General features: G+C 44.0%; 1 protein-coding gene across 2 annotated transcripts in view; it reads right to left on the bottom strand.

Annotated features, from left to right (window-relative positions):
- Positions 1–16,065, bottom strand: part of LOC142908469 (ribonuclease inhibitor-like) — a 52,579-nt gene extending 36,514 nt beyond the window's left edge. The window contains exons 1-7 of one of the 2 annotated variants that reach the window (XM_076059172.1): positions 15,079–16,000; positions 14,269–14,414; positions 7,677–7,763; positions 5,296–5,379; positions 4,365–4,451; positions 2,195–2,278; positions 1,264–1,350 (exon numbers count right to left, since the gene is read on the bottom strand). In XM_076059172.1, coding sequence (XP_075915287.1) covers positions 1,264–1,350; positions 2,195–2,278; positions 4,365–4,451; positions 5,296–5,379; positions 7,677–7,763; positions 14,269–14,375 — 536 coding nt within the window. In that variant the 5' untranslated portion in view covers positions 14,376–14,414; positions 15,079–16,000. Of the gene's footprint in view, positions 1–1,263; positions 1,351–2,194; positions 2,279–4,364; positions 4,452–5,295; positions 5,380–7,676; positions 7,764–14,268 lie in introns of both variants that reach the window. The other variant, XM_076059173.1, reaches the window with a different exon arrangement.
- Positions 16,066–19,683: the final 3,618 nt, after the last annotated feature.

Genomic DNA, 19,683 nt, shown 5'->3' with positions numbered 1-19,683 from the left:
ACTGCACGTAAATACATTTTTCATGACTAATAACTAGTCATAGAAATAGTAAATATGCAGTGCAATCCGGCAAAAATTCCGTGCAATTCGGCGTTTGCCAGAGCACCGATCTGAAGGCTGCATCAGTCCGACGATTGTCAAACACAAGTTGTTGTTGTCAAACATAAGTTGTTGTTGTCAAACACAAGTTGCTGTTGTCTAACACAAGTTGTTGTCAAACACAAGTTGTCAAACACAAGTTGTCAAACACAAGTTGTCAAACACAAGTTGTTGTTGTCAAACACAAGTTGTTGTTGTCAAACACAAGTTGTCGTCAAACACAAGTTGTTGTTGTTGTCAAACACAAGTTGTTGTTGTAAAACACAAGTTCTTGTCAAACACAAGTTGTTGTTGTCAAACACAAGTTGTTGTTGTCAAACACAAGTTCTTGTCAAACACAAGTTGTTGTTGTCAAACACAAGTTGTTGTTGTCAAACACAAGTTGTTGTTGTCAAACACAAGTTGTTGTTGTCAAACACAAGTTCTTGTCAAACACAAGTTGTTGTTGTCAAACACAAGTTGTTGTTGTCTAACACAAGTTGTTGTCAAACACAAGTTGTTGTCAAACACAAGTTGTTGTTGTCAAACACAAGTTGTTGTCAAACACAAGTTGTTGTTGTCAAACACAAGTTGTTGTTGTCAAACACAAGTTGTTGTCAAACACAAGTTGTTGAACAAGAGCGTAGTACACACATCACCCCATGCAGAGTCTTCGATTTTGGAATGGTGAGTGCGGTACAGTAAAATACTGTCATGTTTTACAGGATATTTATTTAGTTTATTTGTATATTTATTTAAGCGATTATCATATCGTTAACTATTTAAAATATTATATATACAGAGCACCTATAAACATGATCTTATTGAAGAATGTGCAAAAATAAGCTATTTTAAATAATGACGCGATTATCTGGTGTTTTTGAAAACCCAGTAACCCCTTCCCTCCAAAGCCACTGGATAATTTAATTTATCTACTGTATTACCATAATATAGTTTCAAACAATATCATAGGTTAGAGTAGGTAATGTGACATTTGTAATTGTATTGTTATTTAATAGTGGTTAAAAGTTCTGCAATAAGTGTGTTTAATAACTTAATTGATGAGTGCATAAAAATTAAGTTATAACAGACATTAAAATACAACATTATTATGCCATCTTTGTTTTTGTATATATTTGTTTAGGTGTACTTATATAAGTGTGTGTGCATCAGGACATTACTCACTCTAACGTCTCCAAACTCCCTTCTCTCTCCAACATCCCGTCCGCTAAAAGTCGGAGGCCGCTGTCTCCGATCTCGTTGAGAGTCAGCCTAAACCCGAGTGGACGGGAGAAGGGACAGCGCTGACTCACTGAGCCCACGGGAACCGCGGAGTCAAACACGCGGTGAGTGAGGGACACTCACAATGGTGGTGAACATGACCAGAGCGCACACGTTCATGAGCAAAGCTGCTCATTGTTTAATGCTTCTGTGTTATACATTTTATATATATAACAGGTGACATTCACAAATATCAGTTTACTCACAATCATCCATTCAATTATACTGCACTGTACCTTTATAATATGAAAAGTGTTTGCGTTTATATAAACACAGTTGCAACAGAGGATCACACACAAGTGTAGTACATTTTAATCGAGGAACACAGGGAGATGTTTACAATCAATGTATCTGCTAACAATATGTTGTGAATATGAATATTGGTTTAGCCTACGTGTTAAATTTAACAAATGTGTTGAGGTTACAGTAAAATATTTATAAAATGAACTCGATTAAGCAGGCATTTTTGTGAAACCAGCCTCCCGTAAATGTTTAAATATATTATAAGAATGTTATGGTTATTAAGTGTAGGAAATGTGAGATGTCTCTAGATTTTTCTTCCCTGCCCTCTACTGCCCACAAAGTTTTCCTGTAACCCATAGCACCTACTAATGCATGGTGGCCTCCCATCCAGGCTCTATCCAGGCTCAATTCTGATTCAGTTTGGTGCATTCTGCGTGATTTGGGCGTACACAAAGATATTGCTCAGCCTTGCCATGTAGAGACAGCAAGATTGCTGGGTTTACATTTCAATGTTTACTTCACGAAGCGTTGCACCAACAATTAGCACAGTTCGTGTACAGAGCACAAGTGAGAAACGAACAGCAGAGCTTACCCAAGATTCTTCAAACCTTTGTTGGCCTTGAGGATGACACTGAGAGAGGAACCCGACTTGTCCATCAGTAAGCACCGATACAGCCTACAGGGAGAGAAGAGACGATTAGTGGGGGCAGAGAGGATGGGTGGAGGGTCTGGGCAGAGAGTGGGAGATGGTGAGGGGTGGTGAGGGGAGGTGGTGGTTGATGGGACAGTGGTTGAGGGTCGTGCTTGTGGAGATTGTGCACAAATGAACCTCGTGGCAACTTTAATAGGAGCTTGCAAATAGCAACTGCTGTTTAGGTTTTTGTTTTTGGGTTTAATGTGATGTGTGTGAATGTCTACTACGTGTGCATTAACATTTGTCCATCTCTATGCATCTTTGTACATGTGTGTCTTAGTGTATGCATGTATGTGTGCATGAACGAGGTAAGTAGTGGTGCAGTGGTTAGCACAGTGAGCCACAAACCTGGTTCGATTGCTGCTCACGGATAACTTCATTGATAAATATCTAAAACGGCCGTGGGCCTCACCTAGGTCGACTCAGCCTTAATTAGTACCTGGTGTAGTAAGTAAACATTAGTTGTCTGAGTGTGGTGCTGGCCTCCCAACCCCTCATGTGCCGTTCTGGTCTTCATTAGGTGTTCCCTAACAGTATATGACCAAAAGTCTGCTAAAGGCTATCTGTAGAATCTCTGTGTATGTACATATAGATCAAATAATCATGATTTATTTTCGATATTGCATCATCCTATAAGCGGTCACATCTGAAAGCATTTCATTGAACATCTCATCACAATGTAATTGAAAGGAATCCCCCAGTGACAACTGTCTGAGCACAAGGTAACTTAGCACCTGGCCTGCATATCGGCATTTCCACTACAACTCTTCCCATATCCTCTCATTCCTAATTTCCTCTGAACATCCTCCAATTTCCTTGTCAAATTATATTTACATTACATTATACACTACATACAACTTAAACAATTACAATACTGCACGTAAATACATTTTTCATGACTAATAACTAGTCATAGAAATAGTAAATATGCAGTGCAATCCGGCAAAAATTCCGTGCAATTCGGCGTTTGCCAGAGCACCGATCTGAAGGCTGCATCAGTCCGACGATTGTCAAACACAAGTTGTTGTTGTCAAACATAAGTTGTTGTTGTCAAACACAAGTTGCTGTTGTCTAACACAAGTTGTTGTCAAACACAAGTTGTCAAACACAAGTTGTCAAACACAAGTTGTTGTTGTCAAACACAAGTTGTTGTTGTCAAACACAAGTTGTCGTCAAACACAAGTTGTTGTTGTTGTCAAACACAAGTTGTTGTTGTCAAACACAAGTTCTTGTCAAATACAAGTTGTTGTTGTCAAACACAAGCTGTTGTTGTCAAACACAAGTTGTTGTTGTCAAACACAGGTTGTTGTTGTCAAACACAAGTTCTTGTCAAACACAAGTTGTTGTTGTCAAACACAAGTTGTTGTTGTCTAACACAAGTTATTGTCAAACACAAGTTGTTGTCAAACACAAGTTGTTGTTGTTGTCAAACACAAGTTGTTGTCAAACACAAGTTGTTGTTGTCAAACACAAGTTGTTGTTGTCAAACACAAGTTGTTGTCAAACACAAGTTGTTGAACAAGAGCGTAGTACACACATCACCCCATGCAGAGTCTTCGATTTTGGAATGGTGAGTGCGGTACAATAAAATACTGTCATGTTTTACAGGATATTTATTTAGTTTATTTGTATATTTATTTAAGCGATTATCATATCGTTAACTATTTAAAATATTATATATACAGAGCACCTATAAACATGATCTTATTGAAGAATGTGCAAAAATAAGCTATTTTAAATAATGACGCGATTATCTGGTGTTTTTGAAAACCCAGTAACCCCTTCCCTCCAAAGCCACTGGATAATTTAATTTATCTACTGTATTACCATAATATAGTTTCAAACAATATCATAGGTTAGAGTAGGTAATGTGACATTTGTAATTGTATTGTTATTTAATAGTGGTTAAAAGTTCTGCAATAAGTGTGTTTAATAACTTAATTGATGAGTGCATAAAAATTAAGTTATAACAGATATTAAAATACAACATTATTATGCCATCTTTGTTTTTGTATATATTTGTTTAGGTGTACTTATATAAGTGTGTGTGCATCAGGACATTACTCACTCTAACGTCTCCAAACTCCCTTCTCTCTCCAACATCCCGTCCGCTAAAAGTCGGAGGCCGCTGTCTCCGATCTCGTTGAGAGTCAGCCTAAACCCGAGTGGACGGGAGAAGGGACAGCGCTGACTCACTGAGCCCACGGGAACCACGGAGTCAAACACGCGGTGAGTGAGGGACACTCACAATGGTGGTGAACATGACCAGAGCGCACACGTTCATGAGCAAAGCTGCTCATTGTTTAATGCTTCTGTGTTATACATTTTATATATATAACAGGTGACATTCACAAATATCAGTTTACTCACAATCATCCATTCAATTATACTGCACTGTACCTTTATAATATGAAAAGTGTTTGCGTTTATATAAACACAGTTGCAACAGAGGATCACACACAAGTGTAGTACATTTTAATCGAGGAACACAGGGAGATGTTTACAATCAATGTATCTGCTAACAATATGTTGTGAATATGAATATTGGTTTAGCCTACGTGTTAAATTTAACAAATGTGTTGAGGTTACAGTAAAATATTTATAAAATGAACTCGATTAAGCAGGCATTTTTGTGAAACCAGCCTCCCGTAAATGTTTAAATATATTATAAGAATGTTATGGTTATTAAGTGTAGGAAATGTGAGATGTCTCTAGATTTTTCTTCCCTGCCCTCTACTGCCCACAAAGTTTTCCTGTAACCCATAGCACCTACTAATGCATGGTGGCCTCCCATCCAGGCTCTATCCAGGCTCAATTCTGATTCAGTTTGGTGCATTCTGCGTGATTTGGGCGTACACAAAGATATTGCTCAGCCTTGCCATGTAGAGACAGCAAGATTGCTGGGTTTACATTTCAATGTTTACTTCACGAAGCGTTGCACCAACAATTAGCACAGTTCGTGTACAGAGCACAAGTGAGAAACGAACAGCAGAGCTTACCCAAGATTCTTCAAACCTTTGTTGGCCTTGAGGATGACACTGAGAGAGGAACCCGACTTGTCCATCAGTAAGCACCGATACAGCCTACAGGGAGAGAAGAGACGATTAGTGGGGGCAGAGAGGATGGGTGGAGGGTCTGGGCAGAGAGTGGGAGATGGTGAGGGGTGGTGAGGGGAGGTGGTGGTTGATGGGACAGTGGTTGAGGGTCGTGCTTGTGGAGATTGTGCACAAATGAACCTCGTGGCAACTTTAATAGGAGCTTGCAAATAGCAACTGCTGTTTAGGTTTTTGTTTTTGGGTTTAATGTGATGTGTGTGAATGTCTACTACGTGTGCATTAACATTTGTCCATCTCTATGCATCTTTGTACATGTGTGTCTTAGTGTATGCATGTATGTGTGCATGCACGAGGTAAGTAGTGGTGCAGTGGTTAGCACAGTGAGCCACAAACCTGGTTCGATTGCTGCTCACGGATAACTTCATTGATAAATATCTAAAACGGCCGTGGGCCTCACCTAGGTCGACTCAGCCTTAATTAGTACCTGGTGTAGTAAGTAAACATTAGTTGTCTGAGTGTGGTGCTGGCCTCCCAACCCCTCATGTGCCGTTCTGGTCTTCATTAGGTGTTCCCTAACAGTATATGACCAAAAGTCTGCTAAAGGCTATTTGTAGAATCTCTGTGTATGTATATATAGATCAAATAATCATGATTTATTTTCGATATTGCATCATCCTATAAGCGGTCACATCTGAAAGCATTTCATTGAACATCTCATCACAATGTAATTGAAAGGAATCCCCCAGTGACAACTGTCTGAGCACAAGGTAACTTAGCACCTGGCCTGCATATCGGCATTTCCACTACAACTCTTCCCATATCCTCTCATTCCTAATTTCCTCTGAACATCCTCCAATTTCCTCGTCAAATTATATTTACATTACATTATACACTACATACAACAACTTAAACAATTACAATACTGCACGTAAATACATTTTTCATGACTAATAACTAGTCATAGAAATAGTAAATATGCAGTGCAATCCGGCAAAAATTCCGTGCAATTCGGCGTTTGCCAGAGCACCGATCTGAAGGCTGCATCAGTCCGACGATTGTCAAACACAAGTTGTTGTTGTCAAACATAAGTTGTTGTTGTCAAACACAAGTTGCTGTTGTCTAACACAAGTTGTTGTCAAACACAAGTTGTCAAACACAAGTTGTCAAACACAAGTTGTTGTTGTCAAACACAAGTTGTTGTTGTCAAACACAAGTTGTCGTCAAACACAAGTTGTTGCTGTTGTCAAACACAAGTTGTTGTTGTCAAACACAAGTTGTTGTCAAACACAAGTTGTTGTTGTCAAACACAAGTTGTTGTTGTCAAACACAAGTTGTTGTTGTCAAACACAAGTTGTTGTTGTCAAACACAAGTTGTTGTTGTCAAACACAAGTTCTTGTCAAACACAAGTTGTTGTTGTCAAACACAAGTTGTTGTTGTCAAACACAAGTTGTTGTTGTCAAACACAAGTTGTTGTTGTCAAACACAAGTTCTTGTCAAACACAAGTTGTTGTTGTCAAACACAAGTTGTTGTTGTCAAACACAAGTTGTTGTAGTCAAACACAAGTTGTTGTTGTCAAACACAAGTCGATGTCTAACACAAGTTGTTGAACAAGAGCGTAGTACGCACATCACCCCATGCAGAGTCTTCGAGATTGGAGTGGTGAGTGCGGTACAGTAAATAGTCAGTATACAGCAAGATATTTAATATGTCTTTGTATATTTAGTTAAGCGATTTTTATATTGTAAACTATTTAAAACAGTCAATATATATACAGACCACCTAAAAACATAATCTTATTCAAGATTGTGCAAAAACAAGCTATTTTAAATAATGATGCGATAATCTGTTTTTCAAAATTCAGTAACCCCTTCCCTCCCAAGCCGCTGGATAATCGACGATCTACTGTATTAACATGACATAGTTTAAAATAATATCATTAGTTATAGTAGGTAATGTGACAATGGTAATTGTATTGTTATTCTTTGGGTCTTTCGGTAAAGTCACGTAGATATAAAAATAATAAAATATTATTTTCTATCTACGTGCCTTGACCAAAAGACCTAAAGAGTATGCATTCCTGCAGTCACGAAAGCTTTAAGTAAAGATTTATTTGTAGTGTTATTTAATAGTGGTTAAAAGTGCTGTAAAAAGTGTGGCTAATAACTTAATTGATGAGTGCATAAAAATGTAGTTATAAACGACGTTAAAATACAACATTATTATGCTATACTGAGTATCTTTGTGTTTTGTGTCTGTATGTATATATATTTGTATAGTTGTACAGTACTTATATAAGTGTGTGTGCATCAGGACATTACTCACTGTAACGTCTCCAAACTCCCTTCTCTCTCCAACATCCCGTCGGCTAAAAGTCGGAGTCCGCTGCCTCTGATCTCGTTCTCACTCAGCCTAAACCCGGGTGGACGGGAGAAGGGACAGCGCTGACTCACTGAGCCCACGGGAACCGCGGAGTCAAACACGCGTTGAGTGAGGGACACTCACAATGGCGGTGCACGTGACCACAGCACAAACGTTCATGAGCAAAGCTGCTCATTGTTTCATATATAACACAGAAGCATATGATATTTGTGGCATTAACAAATATCAGTTTACTCACAATTATCCATTCATTTATACTGCACTGTACCTTTATAATCTGAAACGTGTTTGTGTTTATAAGGGTGTTGTTTTGCAAGACCTCGTCTCCAAAAAAATACAAAGATCCCCCTTATAGCCTTAACAGACTGTAGTGGAAAGTGTTGTTAGTAAATACCTATGAAGGCCGGAACGGCACACGAGGTGAGTGGCCTGCAACACGCCCGACCGTCTTTGTCTACCCAGTGGTGATGTTTACACATCGCACCAGGTGCTCATTTGAGGCTGAATCGACCTAGGGGAAGTCCAAGTCCTGTTCAGATAATCGTCACTGGTGTTGGCCGTGAGCAGGAATCGAACTCGGGACACCGGGTTCATAGCGCAGCGTAGCGCTAATCACGACACTACCGCTTGTCGTCTACAACAACAACCGCCATTCGCCACTAAGTGGTGGTGACGTCACCACGACGCTTGTTCCAGACTATGTGCACCTTGAGGCCACGTGAAGTGTCGAACGCCCGCTGGCAGGTCACGGGGCAGACCCAGGTGCACCGGGTCGACTGACTCAGATGACTGGCTGATGCACCACCTGTGCCCCCTACAGTGCCAACTTGCTGTGGTTTAGCCACCCGGCGCTCTGCTCGTTGTTGTGAGCGTCGCTCCTCCACCCTCCGTTGTTGTTGGTGGGCGACTGCCTCCAACTGCCCAGTAGCATCCTTCACGAGCCTCCTCCACAGAGGCCGATCTTGACACCACTGGTACCAGTCATCGGCAAGTCCACTCAGCTGCACATCCTCCTGTACCACATCACTCCATCTCTTCTCTAGCCCGTGCCACCCCCATTTAGCCCCCTTGATCCGGCCAAACCTAAGCTGTTTGGGCATGCGGTGATTGGACATGCGGGCTACATGGCCCAGCCAACTCAGCCTTGCCTGCTGGAGGAGCTCACCGATTGGACTTTGTCCAGATCTTTCAGGGATTTGTGAGCTCCTCACACAATCCAGCCTGGTTAAACCCAAGATTGATCATAGGCAGGCCAGCCTAAATGTTTCTAACCGGCGAAAATGTTTCATTAGGGGGGTCCACATTTCACAAGCATAGAGAAGGGAGGGAATGACTGTGGCCTAGAAGACCTGAAGCTTCTTGCGGAGCGACAGACCAGGTAGCTTCCACACAGCATTACGCAACCAATGAAAAGATAATGCCGCTCGACTGATTCAGAGTGAGACCTCTGCTGTTAAACCGGAGCCGGTCATGAGCACACTGCCCAGGTATGGGAATCTCTCGACTCTCTCCACAACTGCCCCATAACCGATTGGGAGTTGTGGGGGTGGAGTGCCCGATGGTACAAAATACCCAGGCAGGTGCTTCGTTTTGGTGGGGCTGATGGTAAGGCCCGACCTCTAAATGGCACACAGTTTCAGCAGCAGCGCCTCCAACTCCTCCTCTGAGTGAGCCGAAATGACCAGGTCATCGGCATACACAACGTGGTTGACCAATAGGGAGCCATCCTTTGACCGCACCCGGGCATCGATCAGCCTCCCATTGTATCTGTACCAGATGGAAATTCCTCCGGTACAACTACTGAAGGCTTCACGAATTACGTGGTCGAAATAGATGTTAAATAATGTTGGAGCCAGAGGACATCCCTGTCACACTCCAATGTTAACAGGGAATGGTTTCCGACTCCCGGCCACGTAGTTATACCCGGGCCCGCTCACCATCATGAAGGTCCTTAATGATCGTGAGCAGCGTGTCAGGGACTCCGAAAGCACAAAGAACAACCCAGATCCCAGGCCTACTGATGGTATCATGGGCCTTGACCAGGTCAATAAAGCAGAGATGTAGGTCTTGTTTGCTGTAGCAGACGGACAGAAAATATGGCATCTGTGTAGGACCGCCCGTTCCTGAATAATCCTTGCCAGGACCTTTCCTGGTACACTGAGGAGTGAGATGCCCCTGTAGTTGTTACAGTCTGTGCGGTCTTCCTTCTTAAAGATGGGGACCACCAGGGCATCCTTCCAGTCCTGGGGAACCCGTCCAGTGGTCCAGACTGTTGTTATGATGTCATGTAGGGCAGTCTGTGCACAAACGCCGCCCTCCCTCAGCATTTTGCTGGGGAGATCATCTCTGCCCGGTGCCTTTCCTTGTCTCGGACTCTGGATCGCCTTCAGTACTTCCTCAACAGATGGCACCTCAGACAGCCAGACAGGGGGTGACTTCCTCTTCCAATATTTGAGGCACCGCAGCCTCAACAGGGTCATCCCCACTTTGTCCCACGATGTTTTCCTGGTGGAGGGATTTCCCCTCCCCCAGGACTTCACAGAAATGCTCGGCAAATCTGAAAACCTGTTCCTGGTGGTCGGAGATTGGATCACTGTTTTTTCCCCTAATGTTGGTAATAAGTGTGGCGCTGCAGGTTACTTTTTGATGGAATTAAATATGGATTTGTGATCATGGGCCATTGAGGCAGATTACTTCTCCTCAGCAACCCGCGACCACCACCCATCCTTGCAGCGCCTCACAGCTCTCCGAACCTCCGAGCGAAGGCTGCGGTAAGCCTCCTCATTCTCCGACGTGGGATGCTGTAGCCAATGAGAGTGGGCCTGTGGCTTTTTCTCAGCCAGCTTGAACACCTCCTCTGTCAGCCAGGGTCTCTGGGGAGGTCTGGACCATGTATCCAAAGCAGCCATTGCAGCTGCCTGAGTCACAGTCCTAAATCTCACCTATTTACCCTCGACATCTGCAGGAATGGGGGACGATGCCAACCCCTGCCACAAGCGATGCAACTTTCATCAGCTAGCTGAGACCAGGCCACCTTAGATTGGAATGGGGTCCTGGGTGTACACCCACCACCGGAGTGGAATAATGGAAGGCGCATCGTACAGATGACTAGTCGATGGTCAGAGGGTAGATCAGCTCCACGGTAGGTCCTGGTGTCAAGGACATGGGCCCGCATCCACTGTTCTGTCACTACGTAGTCCAGCAGATGTTCTTGCTTGGACTCGGCATGCATCCATGATGTTGTATGGATGTGCCGATACCGGAACAGCGTGTTGGTAATTACAAGCCCATGGGCTTTACAAAAATCTAGCAGCCTCCTACCGTTGTTACTGAGCTGATCTGGCCCATGCCTTCCAATTGCTCCAGACCAGGTGCCAGCATCATGACCAACTCGGGCATTAAAGTCACCTAACAAGATGACTCCATCCCAAGGGGTCACTTAGCTAGCACCTGTGACAGGAGGTCATAGAAGGCATCTGACTCATCAGCCTTGCCTGCATCCCTCCACGGATGTTCGTCTTCAGTGGGGGCATAAGTAACCACGACCACCACTCCTCGCCTCCGGTTGATGGGAAGGCAAGCCCAAAATAGCCTGGGGCTTACAGCATCCCACCCCTCACCACCACGCTCCCACGCCCCCTTAATTCTTTTGTCCGGAAGAAGAGCCACTCCCTGTTGGTTGGCAGTCTCCTGCCCCGAGTATAGGACTGCCCACCCCTCATGGTGGCAGAAACCAGAGCCGGTTCACCGGACCTCCTGAATACCACAGAGATCCAGGCAGTACTGGTCCAGCTCCCGACAAAGGAGTGGCAGCCTCTCCTTAGCAGTGAGCATTCGAACATTCCATGTGGCCATCCATAGTGGCATTTTTTGTTTCTGGAGGAGCCCCGAGGGTAAAGATTCAATCTCCTGGCTCCGCCAAATGGGGTTTGGCCAGGAGACGTCATAGACGCCTGTCCCCCCGGGGACTCCGGCACAAGCTTGTTCGTAAAAAATTTTGGTCGTAGTTTAGTGGTTAAATGAAGGTGGAGGGGTTACCAGCCCCTCACACCTGTCCAGCCCCCCCATTTAGCCGCTGTGGTGGTCACTGACACCAAGAGAGGAAAGGCCAATCGGAATTGGCCCTCCCCCCCACAGCACTGTCCATGACAGCGTTGCCCGTCCGACACCACGCGGAGGTAGGGGGTTGTTTTACCTCGTCTACACACCTACATACACACACAGTAATTAAAGTAAATAACTCAAGAAATGAACTTAAAATGAAAACCAGCAATAAAAACATGGGAATATATAGTTCTCAGCATAGAAAACAAGCAAATACGTAATGCTACAAAAGGAAAATAATTATATAATACAATATTAAAAAAATACCTTAATCCTCGTGAAGCTCGGGCTCGGTGAAGGCGACATTTTGGTTGCAGCGGGGCTTAAGCCTCGCTCCGCAGTATTAATATCCAACCTCAACGCGCTGCACTAGTTGCACTTATGTAACTAACGCTAACATTTCCACACGTTGAGTTTTTTTACATTATTTATGGTTGCATTTCCGTAAATTCGGATTTCTATAAACCTGGGACTGCCTGCACATACATGCGTATATTAACTAATTTTGTCAATGGCGCAATCAGATCACTGGACGAATTGAGCCTTATGAATGCTAATCCTTATTATATGAAGATTGCTTGCATTTATTTTAACGTAAAAAAATACTGTCACATTAAAACTGCAGACTCAAACAGGGGTGTGTATAAGTGTGTGTGTGTGAGTGTGTAGCAATGTGCAAATATACGTGTATATGGATATTAGTGTTTATGTACATGTGAGTGTGTGTATTCATATATGAAAGTGTGTATATTAGTGTACATGTAAGATCTAATAAATCTGAAAATCTATAAAGTATCGAGCCTGGATGGTGCTTCTACTTCTACCCGTGACTAACATGCATAATAACAGTTATTGTAGCCTGCGGAGCTGCGTTATGGTAATGGAACAACATTCATCTCTATGCTCTACACCAACCCACACTGACTTGAGTGGTGATGTATGGTCAAATAACCCCCAAGACCTGCATGGTGTGGGAGTGCTTTATCCAGCAGTGGAGTGACCAAAGGCTTTACTTGTACATGTGTAGGAGTGTGTGAGTTTATATGTACACTGTGTACATGTCTGTGTGTGTATATACGAGTGTCTTTCATTGCGTATTTGAATGTGGTTATGGAAATTGTGGGGAAGTCCTTGGCACCATTCCATTACTAAGTGACCTGGGTTCAATATCTGGTAACAGCATCAGTGGTGAGTGATAAAAAAAAAATCTGGTCCTGGAAGTCCTCTATGGTGCCTGAGCCTTAAATGAGTACCTGGTATGGTGTGTAAACATCAGCAATGGGGAGAGAAAGACAGCCAAGGACGGTGCTAGTCAGGGAAGTGTGATCAGCACTTGCCTCAAAAGTGTATGCAGGCTCCACGGGGAGATTGTCTTTGTGCTCTAAAGTGCAGTGTAGTTGTGTGTGCTTGTTCTCTGTCACGGGCTTCACTTTCCCCAACAGTTTGTATGGGGTACTTGGGGGATATCTGTCTCTTTAATGCTTTACAACTAAGAATGACACCCATTACATATCAGCTGTCTCTGTAGTGGGGGCAACCATAACTGACCATGGTCCACTGTAAACAAGGGACTTGAATCGGCCACGTGAATCAAACCGTTACCCTCACTCTCCACCGCAGAGTCGCTATCAGGGCTCCATTTTCTAAATGTGGCCTACGGTCACCTCACTTCCTGCGCCTAGTGTGAGGGCTATAATTATTGCGAATTAAATGTTGCTGAAGATGATGGAAAGCGTTACAGCAGCCACCCATATGCATAACTTTTCTTCCTTCTGTACTTTAATGTACAGTGAGTGCAGCATTCACTGTGGACCCACCTACTCAGTATACATTTACTCACCCACTCACATTAATTATCTCATTTACCAAACCACTCACACAGCACTGACCCACCTACTCACTCACATCATCACCTAACTCAACATACTCACTCATCGATCCATCCCCCAAGTCACCCACCAACTCAAGCAGGCACGCATTTACTCACCAAACATTATCCCTCTATGGATGAGTGGGCGTGAGTATGGGGGCAGAGTGAAGAGATGGGCAAGGGACGGGTGGGGTTATGGGAAAAGTGAAGGCAGGAGCAAATTGGGGGGGTTAATGGGAGGTATAAGGAAATGGGTGAGCGTGGAGTGCGGGGAGAGGAGTGAAGTGAGGAGTGAGGACAATGATGGCAGTGGCAAGGGGAATAATTTCGTCACAAGTTGTATTCATGCATGGGCTACGCAAGACCGAGTGTTTACATGAGTATGGCATATGATGGCGTCGGTGACCAGCATCGTGCCCGGCCGCCGTTGTCTCCCGAGTAGCAATGTTTTACACAACGCACCTGCTACTCATTTGAAGACGAGTTAATATCACACACACCCACACATACATATGCGTGCACAATTTGTGAAGTAGTGAATGCGAGGTGTGTCAGTCTTACACTAGCTCTTTACATCTGTGCAGTCCACGCTGGAGTCTCTTCATTTCCTCGGTGCCGATGCCGCAGCCCCACAGGTTGAGTGTCTCCATAGGTTCTTCTCGATGCATCAAGATCCAGGAGAGGGCAGCGCAGTCTGGCAGGGACAGCTTTGTGCATGAAGCAGAACCAGGACATAAGTTTGTCAGACAACACCTGCATCGCCATGAAGATTCAAGAGGATGGAGTGGTGTCAAAAGCAGCCCAAAGGTCAACAACTAGAAGCAGCATCCATAGTTTAACAGAAATGGTCATTTGCCCTGCATAGGGGAATAGTTTCAATGACATGGCCTTGGTGGAATCCAGATTGTACCAAGTCATGGAGACCATGGCAGCAGATGGGTTTGCTGCCATTGCCAAACATCTTGGGCTTGACACTTGAAAGAGAGCTTCATAGGTCATTACATTATTACAGCTTAAATACCATGTCTGTGTCTGAAGAGGAGGTAGAAAATCACCATGTTTACGTCTTTTCCAAGGAAAGGGAGGTGTGGGATATGACGAATTAATGAATGTTGGGGTCCAGTGTGGATGTAAGTTTTTGATATTTACACACATTTTCATTATCCATCTATCCTTTCCTCCCAATTGCTGATAAATTGTAGTTTCCCTGCTATGGAATGGAATATAAATGTCCTCCTTCTGAGAGGAATGTTGTCATGCAAGGGTGGTGCAGTTTGCTAATATTAAATGACAATCTCAGTTCAAAGCAATTCCTTCACCTAAACTTGCCAGAGACATGTGAATGGCTATGTGAAGTTTAGCATCACTCACGAGAAGCTGCTCCAGGGATGGCTTTACCCGCAGTTCTGCTCAGATCGACACCGATCACGTTGAGCTGCTGCTCATGCTGTGAGATCCACTGATCCAAGAGAGGGATCTCGGATCTCAGTCGCACGAGCACATCTTAAAGAAATATCATGCAGACTTGTTCTCCCTTTATGAGCACCAGGTTAACCAGACGCCGTGTTTGCACAACGGGGTCATTCTCGCTGTTAAGAGACGTGTATTCACTGTCCAGGACTATCCCTGTTTGATAGGAATGGTCAAGCACTTCTGAAGACTTCGCCTGGAGGTATTTCTGCAGATTCACTTCGTTGGTTTTAATGATCTCATATGCAGGATCTTTTGATGCCATCACGACAAATGCATCGAGTCACCTGAAGAAAATGAAAACAAACCACGTGTCACCTGTAAGCATAGTCGTGTAATTTTATCCAGGTACAGGGAAGAATAATTCTAAAAAAATAAAATGTTGCTACTAAAATCTGAGAGGTCTCGGTTAGGTACAATTGTGACTTTAGGTATTTGATTGTGAATACATTGACTTATTTAAATTGTAATGAAAGCTTAAAATTGTTATTGGAATATTCACATCAACACAACACAACGATAAAAAAAGTAAAATGTGAACCTAATTCAAAACGCCACACAGTTTTAGCAGATTAAGCAGCTGCGTGACACCACGTGCTCACTGCCTCGACCATCGTGATGCCACGCAGACGGCAAATTGCGTTGTAATGTGCAATGATCGGGATAGCGTCACCTCTAGTTGAGTGACGATTAGAGGGTGGGAGCCAGGTTTGATCTTGGGTAGTCCCTATGTAGTGGGCACTCCCATGCTCTCAATGTATGGGTAGAGGGTACTCTGAGATTGTCTAGCAGTGTTATGACGTCACATACCGCGCTCCCAGCAGCGGCTGGCGGGGCCGTTTGTGAGGGGGCCGGGGGAGCCGACGGAGGGAGCCGATGGAGCCAGGGGGCCGACGGGACGGGGGAGCCGGGGGTGGGGGGGGCGACGGAGCCGGGGGGAGGAGGGGGCGACAGTGCGAGCAGAGGGAGCCGACACTGACTTTCTCATACATCATACACTGACTCACTCACACCATGCACTGACTCACTCACACATCATGCACTGACTCACTCACACATCATGCACTGACTCGCTCACACATCATGCACTGACTCGCTCATCATGTGCTTACTCACTCACACATCATACACTCGCACAACCACTGACCCATTCACTCATCATACACAGGTTCACTCATCGTGTGCTGGCTCACTCGCACATCATACACTCACTCTGCCGCTGACTCGCTCACACATCATACACTGACTCACTCATCATGCGCTGACTAACACATCGTGCGCTGACTCACACATCATATACTCACTCAACCTAATACTGACTCAATCATCATACGCTGACTCGCACATCATACGTTGACTCGCACATCATACACTCACTCACGCTGCTGCTGACTCACTCACACATCATACACTGGGAGTGTCGTGTTGCCAGCTATGGCTGCAGGTTTTGTCGTACATGTTATGTTTATTCTTAATTTTAAAATCACAGTTCCTATGATTACTGCTGTTACATTGTTTTTGTAGCTTTATTTTGGTCTGGTTGTGGTTTAATAGTTTTCTGCAATGTAGATTCATATTTTGTTTGTTGCGGTTGCACCCGACTTAAGAGCGGCATGGCTCACAGGGCTATACCTAATAAATTAAACTTGAATACGCTTCACAGAAATGAGTAAACATGACCTTTTGTGGAGGTAGTGTGTTTGTGTGGGGAAGCCAAAACTTAAAGTACACACATGAGGCAGCGTCAATGTTACTGTAATGTTCATTATGTTAAATAAATCACTTATACAGGACAGCAGTGGTCCAGGTGTCTGTGCAACCACCTTCCTATGCCTTTGAATCTCCACTTGCACTGTCTCTTAGGAATCCTTCAAAATGAGCGGCACGTTACATCATCAGCAGCCATTGTCTCTCTACCGCTGGATGAACGCCCTATATTTGTTTAACATGAGAAATTAATGAAAAAAATTCTTAATTTAACATTTTTTATTAGTATAAATAATAATGAAGCATCTGGTCAGTGAGTATGCACCACGTGCATTTACAACAGCATGCAGAGCATGAGACTATAACGAGTTTTGTACATCATGTTTGTAAACCCAAGTAATCCATTCTTTAGTATGAGATATTTATACATTTAACTCTTTGTGCATTGAGCTGTGTGTATTACATTGCTGCAAACTAAATATCTATACTGTACATATACAGGCCGGTCTGACTTAACCAGCGTTCTTTCTACAAGAATGTGCTATAACAAGCAATATTAATTTATCCCTGGGGTGTCACTATATACGTATGATTTTATGAGTAGTCAAATAGTAGGAGGAGATAATGCAATAGGGAGAAGGGGGTGAGGGCGTGGGCTCAGTCGCTTTTTCTCTCATACAGAACACATCTCCACAGGAAATGAAAAAAATAACACCTGGCAAATGGACATACATTGATGTTTACGCCCAAGGCGCAACAACTCTATTGGTTTCACTATCGTACAGCTCCACGCTACACACAGCAGATGCGTGCTCCCTACAGAGGATAAACTGTCGAGCGTCTTCTACGCCGACAGCACGAGCTTCAACACAAACATCCCCCATGTAGCTCCACAGACTGGTGGGTCAAGTGCTGTTAGTGAGCCCCTTTGAAGACCCGCACGCAAAGTGGGGTAGAAATGGCCAGCACCACACCTGGCCACGTTTGTCTCATAGGTTATACTGATTACCCATTGTACCAGGCACTCATTTAATGCAGACACAACCGAGAGGACCCAAAACCAGTGTAGATATCACGTGCTATTGATAACTGTGGCTGAGTTTGTTGTGCAGCATGGCTCGCCACAAACACACATAGGCGATGTACACAAACATACAAGATACAAATGAGAAAAATCTCCCATATCGTTTTTTACATTATTGGGATTAGTTCTGCTAGCGAGCATCTAAGAAGGCCAGTACGGCACATGAAGGGGTGGGTACATAAACACAATAACAATAAAAGCCATTCGCCAGTCAAAATTGGTGACGTCAACGAAGTGTTTGTGCCAGGCTAAGTGCACATTGAGGTCATGTGGACTGTCGAAGGCTCATGGGCAGTAGGTTACAGGATAGATAAAGGTGTCATGGGTTGAGTGACAGGGATGACTGGCAGATCTACCACCTGTGCTCCCTACTGTTCCACCTTGCTGCATTTTACTCATTCTGCACTCCGCTCGTTGTTGTGAGCATCACTCCTCCGCCCTCCGTTATTGCTGGAGGCGGACATCCTTCACAAAACTCCTCCAGAGACGCTGATCTTGAAACCACTGGTCGAGCTGTTGGCAAGCCCAAACAGCTCCACCATCCTTCTGTTACACAGCAGTCAAACTCTTGCCTATAGCGATACGCCCCTTATATCTGGACAAACAGAAGGTGTTTGGGTACACAGTGACTGGGCATTTGGGCTACATGACCCAGCCAATGCTGCCTCACCTGCCTTAGTATCTCACTGATGGGCATTTGTCCAGATCATTCAAGGATCTAAGCTGCTCACATAATCTAGTTTGTTAAGCCCACGGTGGATCGTAGACAACTTGAATATGCAAAACCAGTGTGGATGTTTCTTTAAAAGGGATCCAAATTTCTCAAATGTAGAGAAGGGAGGGGATATCTGGCTGAGAAGAACCAAAGCTTTACATGGAGTGACAGGCAATGCAGCATTCACAGTGTGTTACGCAGCTGAGATAATTATGTTCAACCGATTCGGAGCATGACCTCTGCTGCCAAACTGGAGCTAGTCACATGCACCGTTTCCAGGTATGGAAAATTGTTCTGCTCTGTCCAAAACTGCCCCACTGCTCATGAGGAGTGGAGGGATGGGAGAATACGATGACACAGAATACCCAGGCAGGTGCTTTGTTTTATGTGGGGATGCACATAAACCCCATTTCTTAGCAGTGCTCTCGAAGGTCAACAAAAGCTTCTCCAGCTCATACTGGATATAATTCTTATGGTGGGGATGGTTGTAATGTGGAGGTGGGCAGTGGTAATGCACGCTCCTGTCTAATGAGGAACCAACAGTTTGGGACAATTTCAAGATTATGTAAACAACGCCGCCAAGACCAGCCCAACAACCTGTTGCAATATTGGAAATGAATGGATTAGTGATTAAACGTGGTGTTTAATTGAAAAAAGAACGTAAAAACTGCTACAAGGGCCTAAGAAGGCAATGCAAAACTCAGATCTGGCATGAACAGAGGGGGCCTGATGGAAAAGCTGCAGCAGTTGAATAATAACTCTCAGTCAAATAAAGGATGACTTTGCAAACTTCAGTCAGCTCAGGGGAGCCTACTTCAATATTTCCTGCGCAATTACAAATGCCAGTGGCAAGCTCCTCAGCAGTTGAAGGCAGAAACTAGCATGCTAGAAGTAATTATGCTCCCAAATGCAGAATCGCTCTTCGTCATATCCCTTTGAAGAGCTCATGCAAGCCACAGTAACCAAAGACCCTACACCTTCTGCATTGAGCCATTTGAGT

This window comes from Petromyzon marinus (genome assembly GCF_048934315.1).
Source record: "Petromyzon marinus isolate PM22_M1 ecotype Great Lakes invasive population chromosome 84 unlocalized genomic scaffold, UKy_Petmar_22M1.pri1.0 chr84_unloc.4, whole genome shotgun sequence".
In the NCBI taxonomy this organism is placed as follows: domain Eukaryota; kingdom Metazoa; phylum Chordata; class Hyperoartia; order Petromyzontiformes; family Petromyzontidae; genus Petromyzon; species Petromyzon marinus.
The sequence above is the reverse complement of the archived record's forward strand: the minus strand, read 5'-3'. Positions and strand labels throughout refer to the sequence as shown.